The 17,348-nt window shown below is 55.5% G+C and overlaps 7 protein-coding genes across 7 annotated transcripts; 3 read left to right on the top strand and 4 right to left on the bottom strand.

Annotated features, from left to right (window-relative positions):
• Positions 1–248: 248 nt before the first annotated feature.
• Positions 249–3,850, bottom strand: VTJ04DRAFT_1372 (uncharacterized protein; the record flags this gene model as incomplete). Its single annotated transcript, XM_069359052.1, has 2 exons — positions 249–624; positions 684–3,850. 2 exons carry the CDS (start codon positions 3,848–3,850, stop codon positions 249–251), a joined length of 3,543 nt encoding a protein of 1,180 aa, XP_069223980.1.
• Positions 3,851–4,135: 285 nt separating this feature from the next.
• Positions 4,136–4,366, top strand: VTJ04DRAFT_1373 (uncharacterized protein; the record flags this gene model as incomplete). Its single annotated transcript, XM_069359053.1, has 1 exon — positions 4,136–4,366. The coding sequence occupies one exon, from the start codon at positions 4,136–4,138 to the stop codon at positions 4,364–4,366; it is 231 nt and encodes a 76-aa protein (XP_069223981.1).
• Positions 4,367–5,843: 1,477 nt separating this feature from the next.
• On the top strand, positions 5,844–7,012 carry VTJ04DRAFT_1374 (uncharacterized protein; the record flags this gene model as incomplete). Its single annotated transcript, XM_069359054.1, has 2 exons — positions 5,844–5,909; positions 6,368–7,012. The coding sequence occupies 2 exons, from the start codon at positions 5,844–5,846 to the stop codon at positions 7,010–7,012; spliced, it is 711 nt and encodes a 236-aa protein (XP_069223982.1).
• Positions 7,013–7,327: 315 nt separating this feature from the next.
• Positions 7,328–9,211, bottom strand: VTJ04DRAFT_1375 (uncharacterized protein; the record flags this gene model as incomplete). The annotated part of the gene is made up of 3 exons (XM_069359055.1): positions 7,328–7,480; positions 7,537–9,082; positions 9,141–9,211. The coding sequence occupies 3 exons, from the start codon at positions 9,209–9,211 to the stop codon at positions 7,328–7,330; spliced, it is 1,770 nt and encodes a 589-aa protein (XP_069223983.1).
• Positions 9,212–10,551: 1,340 nt separating this feature from the next.
• On the top strand, positions 10,552–11,745 carry VTJ04DRAFT_1376 (uncharacterized protein; the record flags this gene model as incomplete). The annotated part of the gene is made up of 1 exon (XM_069359056.1): positions 10,552–11,745. The coding sequence occupies one exon, from the start codon at positions 10,552–10,554 to the stop codon at positions 11,743–11,745; it is 1,194 nt and encodes a 397-aa protein (XP_069223984.1).
• A 384-nt stretch (positions 11,746–12,129) lies between these two features.
• VTJ04DRAFT_1377 (uncharacterized protein) lies at positions 12,130–12,939 on the bottom strand (the record flags this gene model as incomplete). The annotated part of the gene is made up of 1 exon (XM_069359057.1): positions 12,130–12,939. One exon carries the CDS (start codon positions 12,937–12,939, stop codon positions 12,130–12,132), a length of 810 nt encoding a protein of 269 aa, XP_069223985.1.
• A 2,901-nt stretch (positions 12,940–15,840) lies between these two features.
• Positions 15,841–16,574, bottom strand: VTJ04DRAFT_1378 (uncharacterized protein; the record flags this gene model as incomplete). The annotated part of the gene is made up of 3 exons (XM_069359058.1): positions 15,841–15,997; positions 16,073–16,256; positions 16,325–16,574. 3 exons carry the CDS (start codon positions 16,572–16,574, stop codon positions 15,841–15,843), a joined length of 591 nt encoding a protein of 196 aa, XP_069223986.1.
• Between the last annotated feature and the right edge of the window lie 774 nt (positions 16,575–17,348).

Raw genomic sequence — 17,348 nt, forward strand, 5'->3', positions numbered from 1 at the left:
GTAGGACAATCCAGGCCGCCATTTACACATTCAAGGACACAAACCACCGCCCGCCCCATTAGCACAACACCGACCCGGAAATGCATAAACGCTTTTTCTTGTCACTATACCACCCAACTCGACTCCTCTACCATGCAGCACATTATCTACATTACGTACGATAGGTAGTAAAGTACCTAACTAGGTATGCTGCTGTATGTACAACCGATAACAGCCACACCAATCCATCTAAGCAAAAAAGAAATATCCTAACGCCTCTGCCGCGACAGCGCCGCCGCAGACATTGTCCTCTCCAAGCCCGTCGCAAACCCTGCCCCAGGCACCGGCGTCTGAGGAGCGGGCGTGGTGCTCCTCGTCGGAGGCTGGGAGCGGTTATGTTGCATGTGGGCCTTGACAAGGTGGCCTGCGGCAAGAGCCGAGCAGAGAGAGAGCTCGCCAGCCAAGACGGCGGCGGCAATTATGCGTGCCAGACGGCGGGCATTCTCGCCCGGGTTCGTCGGGTGGGGTCCACGGACGCCGAGCATATCGAGCATAGCGGCCTGTGGCTCGAGGATGGTGCCACCACCCAGGGTACCAACTTCCAGAGAGGGCATCGAGACGGTGATCTGAAGGTTTCCGCGGAGACTGGACGGCACGTTAGCTGAATGTTCTTCAACTGTCATTGGGGCTAACAGAAAACTCACTTCCTCATGATGGTAATGCAGTTGGCACTCTCGACGACCTGCGCCGGGTCCTGGCCCGTGGCAATGAAAATGGCGGCGACAATGTTGGCAGCATGGGCGTTGAAACCGCCAACGGAACCAGCCATGGCGGAGCCGATCAGGTTCTTGTTCACATTGAGCTCCACCATGCTGTCGACATCAGTCTTGAGAACGGTCTTGACCACCTCCGCAGGAATGATAGCCTCGGCGACCACGCTCTTGCCACGGCCGTCAATCCAGTTGACGGCGGCAGGCTTCTTATCGGTGCAGTAGTTACCGCTAACAGAGACGATATGCATGTCCTCGAAACCCTCGCTCATCATGACGTTGAGGGCGTGCTCCACACCTTTGGAAATCATGTTCATACCCATGGCATCGCCCGTCGTCGTCTTGAACCGAATGTAGAGGTTGGTACCGGCAAGTGCAGTCTTCATCGACTCAAGACGCGCGAAGCGGCTGGTCGAGTTGAAGGCCTTCTTCATGATCGACTGTCCCTTCTCCGAATCCAGCCAGAGCTTGGCAGCACCGGCGCGCTCAAGGGTCTCGAAGGCGACACAAGGGCCACGGGTCATGCCATCCGCCGTCAGGACCGTGACAGCGCCACCGCCCGAATTAATCGCCTTGCAGCCGCGGCTCGTGCTAGCAACCAGCACACCCTCAGTCGTAGCCATAGGGATGAAGTAGCTCTGACCGTCGACAACCAAGGGGCCGGCAACACCGACGGGAATAGGCATGTAACCGATGACGTTCTCGCAGCAGGCGCCGTGAACCTGAGCCCAGTTGTAGTTCTGGTAGGGCAGCTTAGACCTCTCCAGGAAGCCGGTCAAGTCGGCAGTGGCCTTGGTGCGAGAGATGATGGTCCGGCGGACCTTGACGGCACGCGTGAAATCCTTGAGAGTCTTCTCGAGGGCATATCCAGGAATCTTGCCACGCAGCGACAGGGCGACCACCTCTTCGTCGTTGAGCTCATGGGCACGCTTCTCAGCCAGCATCTTTTCCAGTTCCTCCTTGGGCCTGATTGTCATGGGCTGATCCGATTGCGGGGCTTCACTCTTCTTAGGGCTGTCGCTCTCGTCGTCGGTTAGAGCCGGGGTGGGCGGGATGGAAGGGGAAGACGGCGTCGGTTGAGCATAGCCGCCACCACCGCCAACAGGGAGGGTGGCGTTGTCCGAGTTGTTGAACTTTTCAGCACGGGCCAGCTCCTTGGGATCGATGGGATGATCCGGAAGGTTCGGGTCCTTGATGCCCCAGCGGGCCGCGTTGAAGAGGTAGCCGTTCAAAGCGACGCTCATGGCCAGGGCGACAACGATCCACTTGGAGAGAATGGGGTCCTCAAGGCTCTTCAGGATACTGCCGACCATGCGACCACCGACGCCATAGCCAGAGAGATCACCGTACGTCTCGTTGTCAGAGACCTCGATGGGCTGAGGAAGGTCATAGTGGACTGAGGGGAACTCCAGCTCGTAGTGGATAGGGGTAAGGACGGTGATGATGGTCTCACGGCCGTCGGCCTTGGCACCCTCAAGAATCATGTCAAGGCCGTTGGAGGCGACCTTGAAGGGATCGACAACGGCAGGAGACGTGATGCCGCCGAGACCGCGAGCCCACGACGAGAGCTGCGAAATAGAATGGGTGCTGCGGAAGGGGATGGTGACGAGGTTGAGCGCATTGACGAGGAAGAAACCTGAGACCATGAGGAGCTTGAACTTGGGGATGTGGGTGCTCTTAACCTGGCGACCAAAAATACTGGTGCCGGGTTCGTCGGCCTGGGGCCAGTCATTGCTCTGAGCAACGTTCTCGGCGACGCGGCGGCTGACGCCGTCATCCTCCAGGGCCCTGCGCATCTCGACATGGCGCTTGATGCGGTTGATCTCAAGCTTTATGCAGAGGATGGCCGTGTAGAAGGAGAAAAGGAGGATGCAATCGAAGAAGAGGATCCAGGCAGCGAGGAAGCAGAATTGCTGCAGACCACCCTGGACACCGGAGGCGGCACCGACAACGAGGATGCTGCCCTCGATAGCGTAGTCCTTGACGATGCCGAAGCCCTTCTCCTTGATGGCGCTGTAGATAGCCGACTGGATAACGCTGCCAGCTGTCGCGCCGGCCTTCTTGGAGCCCTTTCCTGGCGCCGCTTCAGAGCGGCGGTGCTCGAGAGCATGTGACAGGACGGCGCGGGTGAGCACAATGTTCTTCTCGAAGCCGATGGTCACGACCAGGAAGGGCAGGCCCTCAGACAAGAGGACCATGGAAATCGGAACACCCATCTTGGTGGTGACAAACAGACCGAAGAGGAAGGCAAAGGTCGACGAGAAGATAACGCTCGTGGCCAGCCAGAAATTGGAGCCCAGGCGACGCATCGACAAGAAGAGCGAGACGAAGGTGAGATGCATCGAGATGTAGCCGAGAGCCATGATGACAATGTCGAGAGTCTCTGCGTTCTTGAGCAGATCCATGAACTCGGTCCAGCCATTGCGGAGCCAGCGGGCAAGGCTGCTACGAGTCTGGACGCGGGCGGCCTTCATGATCCACATCTTGGTCTCCCGGCCGCCAGGAGTCTCGCGAGTCTCGGGAGAGGGGGTCCCGTTGGGGATCTCCTGAGCAACGCTGAGGAACTCAGGGGCTTGGTCATAGGGCATGGCAAACGCCAGAGCGCTATCCTGCGAGTAGGCCGTGAAGGAGTTGGAGGTAGACGGGAGCTGGCGGATCGACAGGTTCTGAGGGATCGGAACCGTATTGACCAAAGGAGGGGCCTTGGTGGGATCCGTAGAGAGCGACTCCGGGAAGACGAGGGTCAAGAGAGCGAGGTGGTCGGCGGTAGGAGGGATCGGGGCTTCGGGGTCATAGGCCTGCCAGGTCCAGTCGGTATCCTGAGCAGCCCTGAGGAGGCGGCTGCCCTCGACAAGTGAGGACCAGTCGGCCTTCCGGACGCTGCGGGTGGCATCGAACAGGCTCTCCTCGAGGAGCCCCATGTATGAGGAGCTCGCGAGGAGGGCAACGATGACGATGGTCTGGATCGGGTGTGTAGACGTGAGGCGGGCGAGGACCTGGAGAAGCGGCGTGACCTTTTTGTTGAGCCATGACGGGGCTACCGTCTGGGCGGCGGGTTGCTCCCCGCGGAAGCGCGAGGGCAAGAAATTCGAGACAACCATGGCGGACGAAGGAGGTTGAGGAGTTGAAGGATTACAGGCGAGGCCGACTCATGAGGAAAAAAAATAACTGATCTCATGAAGAACCGTCAGCAACCAGAACTCGTTACTTTCCCACTTTCTTCGGCCCATCCGCTACGTGGAAATAGGCACGGGCATAGGCTCGAGACCGTGCTCAGGGGGAGGATGTTGGAGGGCAGAACCCTGCTTTTTGCCCAACAACGGTGGGTCGTTTTGGTGGAACAAGTGGTCTCGAGGTCGAAATGGGATGAAAAAGGACGAGCTTACATGGAATTGAGCGCAAAACAGGTAGGAATAAATCCAGACAGGAGGAGGGCCAAGTACTGGCGTTGCGATTCACGGGACTGGCTGCGAAATGTTTCGGACAATGCACCACGCGGCGCTATCGCGTGTGATGCTGTTGAGAGCGGTGGCTTTCGGACGCGGGGTGGACTCGGCCCAGAGGATCCGGCGAATGTCGGGTCGGGTGGGAGCTCCGAGCCAAGGGGTCAGGAATGAGTGGACTCGTGAGTCAAGGAGACAGACAACAGCCAGGAGAGCTGCCCGTCCGTGACTTGGTGATAGCCGTTGTTGGTGTTGAAAGGATTAGGCTTCCCCCCAGAAACTTGAGGGGGATGAGAATGTTGAATTGGGCGTCCAGCGAAGCCTGACGGGATGTCCCACCAGAACGAACAGGGCGGAACGGGTGCTTGCTTGGGCCTGGGCCTGGGCGGTGATGGAGTCTTATTTAAAAAAGAATTTCAGGCCGATGGGGACCTTCCTGGAACTCATGAGCCAAGTGAAAGGTGACTGCAGCCCCCCGGCTCCGTTTTGCCGCCTGCACGCTGGACGGTGGGTCCGGTGAGCGTGCTCAATGCCCATTGGTTGGCATCACCAACTCTTCCCATTTCGGTCCAAGCTTCTGGAAAACGCAGATCTTGGCACTGTGACTTGGTACCAGCTCCTTCGGCCTGTTCGACTTCACGTCAGCCCCCTTGTCCTTTTCTGGCCTGCGTGTGGCTGCGGGAGCCGTTGTCACTCTGCCCGGTGTTGTGGCGGTCAAGGTCAAGGCTTTTGATGTTCACCTGTCAATTCGTCAATTGTTCTCGTTGTTGTCGTTGTTTGTGGTTGTTAGTATTGTGTCGGTGTCCTTTTGTTCGGAGCCGCCGTCGACGCTCAGGTGATCGCCGGGCCAATTGAGCCTTTCGACATTTCTTTTTGCCCGCCGAGGGCTTGACATGTCTGCCTCCGATCTGGTCTTCGACCTCGAACACCGCCCGCCCGGCCAGGCCGTCCAAACCCCAACGTTTTCTCATCTGCAGCAGCCATCCCAATCATGCAACGTCAAACTCGGCCGTCGTCGGAAACGGAGCGGCATGGACAGGGGCAGCTGCAGATCCATCAACATCCGGCATGTCAATGTTATCTCTGGCTTCCAACTTTCCAAGGCGGTGACGACAAAGGTCGCATACTCATTACTACTAAGTCGCCGTACACCAACGATGATCAGCCAGACCCGGGCCGCCAACATCAATATGTTTTTACCAACATCTTCTTGCATTCCCCCGTTTCCAAACGGTCCTTGACGGCTGCACATTCGTTCCTGATTGTCGGCAAGTTGGTCGGCCGCGGCGAGCGCTTTCTCAGCGGCCACGCGCATTTGCCGGCTTAACTAAGCGGTGAGATCTTCTGCCAAGACTTGGAGTCAGGAACAATGCAACCGAAGTCTTGAAGTTTGGGCAGCAAGGTCGAACTTGTTGAATGTCTTATCTTATCGACTGGCATCCGTCATGTTGCTGCCCCTCCTGTCCTCCCCCTCCTTCATGTCGTGTCGTCCATTCATCCATCGGGACATGAGACATGCGAGATCTGGAAGCATCTCACCTCCTGACGATATCCCCGCCTCTCCAGTGCGCTTCTTGTGTAACACGTTGTGGCACGTGTGGATTCTCCGAAATCCGTAGTCTTGGGTCACACGACGAAAACAACCACAAACATGTCCGACGCCGAGTTCCGGCCAGCATTGCTGGTCGTTGACATGCAGGAAGACTTTTGCCCTCCGGTAAGCTTCACATATATCCAGTCTGGAATTTACACATCTGCCTCTTTTTCCATTTCGGTCCCGTCACCGTGATCCATGATGAGTCCACATTTCCATGATGTTCACATATTGATCTCCTGCTCCTCCTCCTCCAAGTCTGCCTTGTGAACATCTACCCTCCACTCACACACCTCCCTCTCGTGTTACCTAAGCGGGCGTTCTTTTCCTCCATCACCACTATGCCATTACCTGCCTGCCTGACCTAGTCTCACACATGTGAACTCCCATGTCTTGTATCATCCATGTCAAACATGTTGAGCCTCAAACCTGTTCCCCCCTCATCCACAGAACCACCGCCACCAACATGATGAGCCTCCCGTCCATCATAGGTCTCAAGTGACATCACCTCATCAAACCCTCCCCCAACCCTCCACAACATTCGTATGTACATGAGCTATGGACTAACCTCTCCTTCCCAGTCCGGCGCCCTGGCCGTCGCCTCCGGCCGCGCCATCATCCCCCTCATCAACCAGCTCCTCTCCCTGGACACCATCCCCCTGAAAATCGCCACCAAAGACTGGCACCCACCCAACCACGTCTCGTTCGCCGTCAACCACCCCCTCCCCTCGGGAGAGGGGACCAAACAACCCTTCACCGACACCACCCTCATCACCAACCCCCTCAACCCCTCCGAATCCTACACCACCCGCCTCTGGCCGGTGCACTGCGTCCAGGACACCCCCGGCGCCGCCCTCGTGCCCGAGCTTGACACCTCCCAGCTGCACCACATAATCGAGAAGGGCACCGACCCCCGTGTCGAGATGTACTCGGCGTTCTACCCGCCCCTCCAGAACCCGCGGATCGCCGACAGCGGGCTGGCGGGCCTGCTCCGCGAGGCAGGTACCACGCACGTGTACGTGGTGGGGTTGGCGGGCGACTATTGCGTCCGCAGCACGGCCGAGGACGCGGCGCGCGAGGGGTTCGTGGCGTACGTGATCGAGGAGGGGACCAAGTGTGTGGATCCGGGGTTGTGGGAGGAGGTGAAGAAGGAGATGGCGGAAAAGGGGGTGCAGGTGGTGAGTGTGGACGGGCCGGAGGTGAAGAGGCTGTTTGGAAAGGAGTGAACGAGACTTCTATTACGTGGAAGATGATACCCGGGGATATGAGTTGGATAGTTAGCGTGATCATGGAAGTCCAGTTGGATATTCCACGAGCATGGATGGAATGAGCTGCTACTTCAGAAGAGAAGTCACAACAGCAAATACAAACAACAACTCAAGTCATGCCATCAACCAGGTCATGCAATCATTATCAAGAAGTACCTATACACAGCGGCAAATGTAGCTGAGAAAACATCCCCTTCCATGTTCCCTTTCGATCCCGGCATCCAACACCATGAAACCCCCAACGCCTTTTTCTTCCCTGCCCTGCTTGCCCATTTAACGGCCGAGGCGGATGACGCCAGCAGCGATCAGCTTCTGGATCTTGCTCCGCACCGTCTGGTTCTTCATGTGCTCCGCCAGCGCCGCCGGATCCGACTGCGCCTGCTGCAGGATGGCCTGCATGACCGGGTCCTGCATGATGCCCATAATCTGCTTCGAGTTAGCATGGAGAACTGTCTTGGTAGGAAACAGGAATATTAACTTACGTCTGGATCCCTCATGATACGCTCGCGGGTCTGCTCCTCCGTCTCGTTCTCGCGCGCCGCATACATCGCAGAGAAGGCCTTCTGCTGCTGGGCCTCGATCTCGCGGGCATTGGCACCATTGTGGTGTTCGGCGTCGACGTTCAGGGCATCCGTGCAAGCATCCACGCACTTGCTGTACTCGCGCATGCCGAAGTAGGCCTGAGCCTTGCGGATGTAGGCGCGGATGAACTTGGGGTCCTTCTTGATGGCCATCTCGCAATCCTCCAGGGCGCTGGGGAACTCGAGCAGCTTGATAAAGGCGGCGGCACGGTTGCTGTAGCCACGCGGGTCATCGGGCGCACGCTTGATCATCTCAGTGTACGCGGCGATGGCACCGGGCCAGTCGGACTCCTTGAACTTCTTGTTACCCTCCTCACGCGCCTCCTCGGCCTTGACTGGGTCGATGTAAGCCTTGCGCGCCGCCTCGATCTTGGCCCTCTCTGCCGCGCGCAGCTTGTTGACCACCTCTGGCGTGCGGTGCTCACGCAGCGACTTGTTGTAGAACTCGATGGCCTGTGCATAGTCGCCTATCTTCTCGTAGGCGGTACCAATACGCGCGAAGGACTTGGCAATGATCTTGAAGTCGGCGAACAGCTCGCGGCCCTCCTCAGCGGCCTTGGTGCAAGCGTCGATGCATGCCTGGTAGTCGCCCTTCTCGAAGTAGGCCGCACCGAGGTTGTTGAGATAGACGATGTCCTTGTGGGTATCCCAAGCCTGCTGGTAGTACTTGATGGCCTCGTCGAAGTTGCGCTTCTTGTAGTTCTCGGTACCCAGCGCTTTGAGTTTGTCGGCCTCCTCCTTGGCCTTCCTCTTGGCGAGCTCCTCCTCGTCCAGTTCCTCCGGCTCCGGCTCCGGCGCAGGCTCGGGCTCCTTCTTAGGCTCCTCCTTCTTTGGCGCATCCTTCATTGGCACATCCTCCTGCGGTTCTGCCTGAGAGGTGCCTGACCCACTCGGCGCACCGTCGGCACTCTCACGAAGTTCCATATCGACACCCATCAACACGCCCAACACCTGGATCATGCGCGGATCGCTGAAGAGGTCCTGCATGTTATGCGGGTTTTGTTGAATGGCCTGAAGCTTGGCCATGAAGGTAGGGTCGGCAAGAAGGGCGCTGGTCTTGGGGTTGCTGGCGAGCTTCTGGAGGAGATTGGGGTCGCGGAACATGGCGCCGAGGCCCTTGGTCGGGTCGAAGCCGGCACCTGCCCCACTGGCCTCGTTCTCCATGGCACGTTTGACGGAGTCGAGGTCTTTCTTCATGCCGGCATTGTTGGGGTCGAGCTTCAGACCCTGCTCATAGGCATCGTGGGCGCCAAGGAGATCACCCTTTCCATACAGGGCAGCACCTTTCCGGCTCCAGCCCTTGGGCCAGTCTGGCTTGAGTTCGGTCGTCTTGGTGGCATCGTTCAAGGCGTTATCCCAATCTTTCTTGGAAGCGTAGGCGGCTGACCGGTTGCTGTACAGGATGTGGTTTGAGGGGTCGAGGGCAATGGCCTGAGTGAACTTCTCACTGTGGACCGGTTAGTTGATGTTCTGTCAAGGTCTGCTGCCAAGGCCAGGCGACTTACATGGCCTCGTCGAAATTCTTCTCGGCAATGGCCTTGTTGCCCAAGGCCTTGAGCTCCTCGGCCGTGGACATTGTGGTGGCGTGTGGCAGCTTTGGGAATTGAGAGAGAACAGAGGAGACAGGGGGTGCGGATTCGTAGTTTGAGACTGAGTTTGGGTATCACTGATGGTCGAGGTCGAGGTCAGTGTAAAAGATTCCCAGCTGGGCTGCCCAGCAGATGTATATTTAGAGAAAAGAAGCACGTTTAGCCCAAGCAGCTCACCTGTTGCCGTGCAAACGGTTCATGGAAGGCTCTCGATCTTCGATGTCTTTCGATGGCAGCCGAGTTCATGATTGGGCGAAGGCGGGGGAGCTCCCCACTTACCGCGGGGCTCAATCCGGGACCTACAGGGGTCCAATGGTGGGGCTCAGGTGCCCCTCACTGCTTATGGTGGGGTCAAAGGCTGCCTGGCCAGGGTTAAGTAAGATGAAAAACTCCATGGACCTCAACATGTTCAGGTTTTTAATGTTGATATCAAGTTGATAGCACGCACGAGGCTCCGAGAGAAGTGGTTTACCTATTTCAATATTCATGACAGTAGTTAACGCCAGTTGTGACTCTCCAAGACCTCCAAAATGGCGCTATCTCTTTTTGCGATCTCGGAGATCTCTCGGCTGTTGCCTGTCAACCCCACAAGCGCCTTGATTAGAGATGAACCGTCAACAATCCTAAGAACAACCTGGACCTACAAAACCAATGAATTGTGTTTTGTTAGAGATACATGATCCCCTCTAAAGAGCTATTCTCATAGGTGGCTCCCAAGTAGTTTGGTGTCCTTAAACTCGAATCAACTCTGCCGATGAGTCATCTCCGAAAACAGTTGAGGCTGTGTGGTTGAAATACCAAGCAACACCCATAATTAGACTATCTGAGATTGGAGGACAGCTGTAGTATACTTCTATCAACTCAAGGATTCAACACTACCACAATATTCATCATGAGCAGCACAATAATCCAATACCGACGACCCTACCTCCTCCCATGCCATCCTTCTTTTAAAGTCCTCGACCGATTCAGTATCCTCCCGGACGAGCAAGCCAACAAGCTCCTCGATGACTCAGGCTGTGTGAGCTTCTGGCCACTACTCAAGAGACTGCTCACCCAATCTGTACACAACGAGACACACGCCAACCCATCAGAACTTGATCAAGATTCAACAGCCATCCCACAAGTAACCGACCTCTGCACCCTCGCATCCCTTCTTGATACCATCACCCTGACGGTCCGAGGAACCGCACATCCGGCTCGTGTTGCAAGTGGTGACGAGAATGACGACTACCGCCTCCTCCGGGAGGCGATTGAAACCCGGTTTGATTCGGGAGAAAGATTTGCGCAGAATGTCTGGCCGCGTCTGGTCCGTCTCGCACTTGAAATGAAAACCCTCTTTCCGACAGGCAATATTCCTGTATTGGGAGCGAGGATCAGCTTCGATCGATCCGGCTCTCGGGTTTTCCCGGTACCCGATGGGGCTCAAAGCTCCGGCAATGAACAGAGCACAAAGATCGGGAATGAAGACACCATCTGCCTGTCCCGACGGCAGGCGGCGTGCCTTGTCGTGCACCAATTCCTGCGAACCCTACGGGCCCCAGAGTGGAAGGATGAGGAAGACGGATTTCACGATTTTGGCCTGTGGTATTCAGGCGCAGGGCAGAGACAGGAGAGTGCTGCGAAAGCGTACCTCGCTGCACTCATGGCATATTTTGACGAGGTTGTCTGCCACCTAGACAACCCGGATCGGGAATGGTCGATCAGCTACACGCTTCGATCCGTGGAGACGGCGGACGTCACAAATCTATTTTCTCCGTCGTGGTGGCTTGCCGAGCTGGATGTTGAAGTTGTTGAGCAGTACGACACATCCCCCTACAGTTTGGGACTCCCTGGAGGAGCTGCCGTCGTGGCAGCCAACAGGTTCATCGGGTTTGGACAGTCAGCTACACAGGAAGAGGTCCATGTCGGCTCAACCCCTGAGGCATGCCCGGCGGTATTGTTCACTCCGCCACTGTCTGACAAGCAGGTTCTTATCGTCCGCGGCGCTCAGGGTATGCTCAACATCACAGGCGCTAGACGGAATATCCGTGTGGAACCCTTGCCGACTCCGGACGGAGGGATGAGAGCTTGGAGCGAGAGAACGATGCTATTCATGGACGCCCTCGAGCTGGACATGACAGACCCAGCAGCTGGCCTTCCCGATGCGCTCCCTGAGAACGTTGACCGGGAGCTTGTGAAGGCCTATGCAGCATTTTCATATCTGGAGCCTTTGCAACATGTCCGCACCGGGCTATGGGGCTGCGGTGCCTTTGGTGGTGACCCTGGAATCAAGATGGTCGTCTTGTGGCTCGCCGCCTGTCTTGCTGGCACAAGACTGGTGGTTGTGTGTGATGAGGCCCAGCGAGAGTTTGCTGAACACCTGCAATCTTTCGTGACGGCATACAAAAGAATAACTGGATCCAGCATTCACCTTTGGGCTCTCATAAGAAGTCTTCCACCAACGGTGTCGAGAGGGGAGACTCTGCGGTGGGTGTGCTCCCAGGTAGAGGCCCGCGCATACAACTTCTTGCGGACGTAGTACGTAGTTAGAGGCACTTGATAGTTGATCAACTGAGCAGGAACAGGAGCTTCAATGCCACATCGGGGAGAAAAAGGTTAGGATATGACTATCTATGATATACCAGAGAGTTATAAAGGTGGACCGCCCATGGCATCACCAACTGAATTGTTATTTTGCTCTTTTTTCTTCTTCCTTTTATTTTTCGCATTTTCCTTTTTCATTTTTTTACGATTACAATCTTATTAAGTCGCGATACCAATATTTGGGCAAGGTCTCAGAAAGATTGGTTCCCGTTGTAGGAACCGAATCCGATTTCACCTGTTCCCATTGAGCATCATAGCACGACGGTATTAGGAACCTCCTCTCCAGGCATGTAACATGGTCCAGGACCCGATACCACGGCTATGTCTCCGGCCAAGGGACCTTCATCTTCTCCATCGCCTCCTTGAGTAACTCATATCTCGACGCCCCAGCCAGGGGCAGATGCCAATTCGCCTTGTCAATTCCCGTATTTGCTGCAATCACTTCTCCCACTGTGACCTTGCCATGAAGCTCCTCCTCGTCATCAAATCCCAACGTCCTTGCAAAGTTCATAAAATCCGCCGGCACCGTCACACCGCGGGACACGCCCAGCTGGCTCCAGCGTATCCTCTCAACATCAGCGCGCCCTGGAACGAGGGAAATGCGACAGAACACCAGCACGCCGTAGTCGGCAGGCCCGTGGACCGTTTGACCGTCCTTGTCTGTCCAACTTGCGTGCCGATAGATGAAGTTCTCCACGGCGCCCACGATGACCGTGCCGATGGCGCGTTCGCGGAGGTCCCTCATCTTACTGTCGTCCTTGAACAGCTTGCTCGCTGCATTCGCAACCCGGTTGACTGCACCTTGTGGACCGGCGCTGTCAAGGGGTTGCTCGCCGACCTGTGAGTCGGCTTTCACTTCCAGGTGGTCCAGGTTCACGCCGGGCGGCTTGGTGGCGGCGAGATGGTCCCGAAGAAGGCAGACCTTGAACTTGTTGGAGGTGGGAATGACGAGGAGGACGTTGGCCGGGTTGGCGCCCTGATAGGCAGCGTTTGCGGCATGGATGACTGGGTGAACGGGGTTGAGGGCGGCCAGGTCGAGAGGCTCCAAGACTAACTGCCCTTCAGCTTTGTCTCGGGTGAGGGAAGGATGCTTGAGGACGTCATGGGTTGATGTCGATTGTTGAGCCATTGCCGCCTTTGTGACAGAATAATCGCGGGTGAAGATGAAGGGAAGGGGGATTTTGGGAGAACGGAATGTGCCTAAGATGTGGAAAGAAAAGAAGACCAGCGAAGTTGATGTCGTCTGACAGGTCTGTCGCAGCCGTTGGCGGCCGCTCACCCTCCTTCGAGGATACGCCAATCTCACTTGGATCTTGTTCCTCCTGATAGTCCACCATCCATTGGTTAACTCCGCGCGGCGCAGCAACGCCTCGTCAACCCCGCGAACAATGTCAGCGACAAGGGTCGGGGTTTTACTCCCGTACCCCATCTATCAACAATTATCCAAGCCAACCCTAACCCCTGTTGCTCCCTTTCTCCCAGCCTGGCGGACAAGAACAGAACATCTGGGAGACAACTCTCGATATAGCTGACTCCCAAAGTTTAACGGCGCCGCAAATGCAATCAACCCCTCCTTATCCTGCTCCCACAATTGTTTGATGGCCTTCTTTCTCCCTGAGTCAGGTCGCCAGAACACCCCCCATATCACCGTCAGGCCCTCCCGGAACATCCCAGAGCGCCTGTGAATGACTTCCCGAATAATAATCCCACGGTTGCGCAGGCTGTCTGGCCTGGGGCTCGGAAGCATTCTCCCTTCTTCGTCTTCGCTCTAACCACCTATTGAAGCGTTCACGCGACCAGGATCGCCATATCGGATACCATTCGCCCCATCCGTCATAGGAACTGCAGGCACACCACGAGCAGAATATGCCAAACGACCTTAGGGAGGCTATCAAGAATATCCACGCCGTGTCGTTCATTTCTCTCTGATCTGAACCCGATGGCCCAGCCATTCCGACACGAATGAACATCATCATGCACGACGCTGCCGCGAGCCCGGAGATGGTCGCCATGAAACACAATAGAGTCGTGGCGAAACCCCGGAACCGTAACAAGACCCTGGATAGATAAGTTAATAAGTCCAACGTACATGCGGCAATGGTTAGTCCCACGATGGCGCGCAGCAAGGACTCAGCGTGTTCTTGAGTTGTGACCAGGCCGGGCCGAGGGAGGCTTTGAAGTGTCTCGTTCCAAGAGGCCACGATAAACTCGAGGTCCTCAAGATTTGTTTTGTTGTTGAGATCTTGAGCCTCGGTCCATCTGGAACTATCGTGTAGAGACTCTTTGAGGATCGTGAGTATATCTTGGGGAGGGATCAATGCGCGTCGGCAGTGTATCCTGCGGCTGTTGTGATGCGGTGCCGTAAAGCCGTCACAGATTCCTAGTATGAAGTACCATCTTTGACATTAGTCTCTGGAACGGTTATTACAGAGGCTGGTGGACATTAGCTCGAGGACAACTAGGGACATGACAACCCACCACTCATCCCTATGCTCCCCGTCGTTGGCAGCTCTGGCGGAACAAGAGGGTCAACCTCTCTGCCATTCTAAAGCGCTTTCGACTTCAAGTTGTGGGCGAGGAGCGTGATATTGACATCGTATATTGAGAAGTATGTCATGCCCGGCGAATGACAGCCCATGAGGTAGAGCATGGTGTAGACAAAGGGTACTGGTTTGATGATGAGTGACTCTGTCCATCAGGTACTCGCCCTTAATTACTAATATATTGTCATCTTGAGCAAAGCAGAAAAAAAAATACTTACTGATCACTGGCCCAATGAAAAGATGGAGGCACAGAGTGTACGTCAACGACATAATGCCGCGTTTGCTTACCTTATGGCTTAAACAGACACAAGGACGGTAAAATCATATTAATGTCGGAGATCAGCTCCGTGTTAATACAGGAGCTCAAAGTGCCTAATGATGGTGAACATGAGGGGTTCAAGGATGCATAAGAGCATTCTTGTTGAACCCACCAGAGACAAATACTGTTACCTATCTGGACATCTTGCAATTGTGCTCGATGTTGATGCAGTCATTGATCATGGGCAGTATGTAGGCTACCTCCTGTGAGGCTTAGACCAATGGAGAATACGTTGGCGGTCTTATTGTGTGGCTTAAAGTCAATTTTGGCTCTTCATTGGAGGTTTTTGGCGCGCCGTCGTCCCAAAGTGGCTGACTCGCATGTTCCCTGAACTCATAGCCTTGCCGTCCCTGAGTCTATTGGGTAGCGCTCAGCCGTGCACAGAAGTTTGGAGACGGAGAGGCATTCTTCGATTCACAGAAACCTTGTTTGAAGATCAGGATGGTGCAGACTGCGGGAAGTTGCCTGCACGTTGGCAGTGCCCGAGTCGAGCTTGTGATGTGAGACCCCAGCGCCAGGGAACAAACACAACGGCACAGGGTGCAGTCCACAGCCAGGTCACTTGCAATGGAAGCGGAGGAGGGCCTTTCAGAGACCGCCGGGAGTGTTGGGGGCACGCGGTTCTTGTCAACGTCCTGAGCAGAAGCTTGGACCTCCTTTCAACACTTCGCCGGAACAATATAAGCCCCAGCTCTGGCCACCCATTCCAACAGCCTCCTCTCAATGGCCACACCCGATGTGTGGTCGAGCGGTATTGAGAGGAGGCACCTAGATTCGCCAGGCACGCCCACGTCGTAAATCGAAAACGGTCTGGGTTCGACCCCCAGTCGTGTCGGCGCAAAAAAACCACCGGGGTTTTTCGTAACCATTCCACCTCTACTCGACCGGCGCGGGAGTAGGGCTGGGTGGTGAGCTTTTTGCCTTTCCACTTGTTTGCTTCTTCACCTTCCAATGTCCCCTTTCATTGTCATGAAATTCCCTGAAGAATATCTTGGCGAACAGGTAGCCTTCTGGGGAGGTCCTGGGACTCTTTCTTGTTGCACATTTTTTCGTCTATCTGACTGACCTGGGTAGACACAATTCCTCTGACCGCAGCTCACAGGGCGAACTGTTTATTAGCCCTCACCACAACACCGCTTTGCTTGAAAACGAATCATCCGATGCCCTTTTATTCACAATCATTTTCTGAATCCGACTCGGAAGCCTCCACCTTCACCAGCGTCGCGCACGCAATCCTAGCTCCAGACCCATCGTGGAAGACGATCGACCGGCTGCCGATGTAGCCGACCGCGGTTTCGTTGAGAGCCGAGTACGGATCATTGAATCTGTTCCAAGCTGGTCAGCCATTGAAGAAGAGGATTCCAACACAAGCAACATGCTAGGCCAAGCAATCCACTCACTCCTTCTTGACATCCCCCCCGACAAGCACGCCATACTTCCCCGACATATCTCCCACCTCACACGTCTGCGGCAGCGAGCTCTCACAGGGAGGCGTGTCGGTGCGCTTGTACGGGTCGAGATGTCCGCCAGTGTCGGCGCAGGTGCCGTTTTCTGCTGGGACAGGGTATACGTGGACGTGGTACTCTGGGGGTGAAAGGCAAGTTAGATACCTAAACTGATCAGCAGGTTGAAGTCGAGGAATAGAAACATACTGTACGGCCCCTTATCCTCCGCCAAGCCTGTCACGTCGATGGTGTAGTTGACGCCCACCTCAGCGGCCACCGCCCTGACGGTGCCGTTAAGCGCAGCGGATTCAAACGTGGCGACCCATGTCTCGCCGATCTCGGTGTTGGTGTAGACTGGTTGCGCGTCTCCTAATGCGCCGGTTGTGACGTTTGTGTCTTGCGCAGCTGCGAAGGACGCGGCGCTGAGGAGGCTGATCAGGAAGAGGAAGTGCTGCATTGTGGTGGATCTAGGTAGGTTTGCTTCGTATTTGAGCTACCTAGAAGATGGTGACACGGCTATGTCTTGAGGCCAGAACAGAAGACTCGATTTTATACTCGCCAGGCCATTTTGTTCTCCATTCTTCACATCTAATTGCGGAACCCCATGTCTTGAGCATGTTCCTCCGCTGCTGACACAAGTGTCCCGTCTAAACTACATGTAAACAGCTGGCCGGGATTACCTCCGTGATAGCGAATTGTGTCGGAGGTCTATTGTCGATTTTCACTTAATATCACACATCCCGTTCCTGCATGGAAAACTCGCCTGCAAGCCCGGGATTGTTTCGGCTGTATTAATATGGTTAAGTAGGGGAACCATTGATATTCTGCAAGGCGTATCTTCATCCCGCAGAAGGCCGAAAGTTTGCTCATGTCCTAGAGCCTCTCTATCTTGTCCCAGACGGCAAGGTAATATATGTCTTGATCTGATTCCTCAGCACTCAGCGGATGTAACCCCGAGTCATCCGCTCAAATGGTATGAGGATGTGGAATCAAAATGCCATCTTAATTGAAGCGACGTCCGCAACGCGGGCCGTCGTCAACTGAAGAACTTGATTCAGCGGAAGCAGCGCTTTGCTCCACTTACCAATAGTCACCTCCCTATTGAGAAGGTTATGGACGGTTGGTCAGTCGGCTTTCGCGACATTATCAAAGTATACCAGCGGGCGCAGCCCCTGGAAAAAGCCATAGCAAAAAGAAAGAAAGAAGGAAGGAAGGAAGGAAGGAAGGAAGG

The sequence above is a fragment of the Mycothermus thermophilus genome, assembly GCF_041956435.1.
Source record: "Mycothermus thermophilus strain CBS 625.91 unplaced genomic scaffold VTJ04scaffold_1, whole genome shotgun sequence".
Lineage (NCBI taxonomy): Eukaryota > Fungi > Ascomycota > Sordariomycetes > Sordariales > Chaetomiaceae > Mycothermus > Mycothermus thermophilus.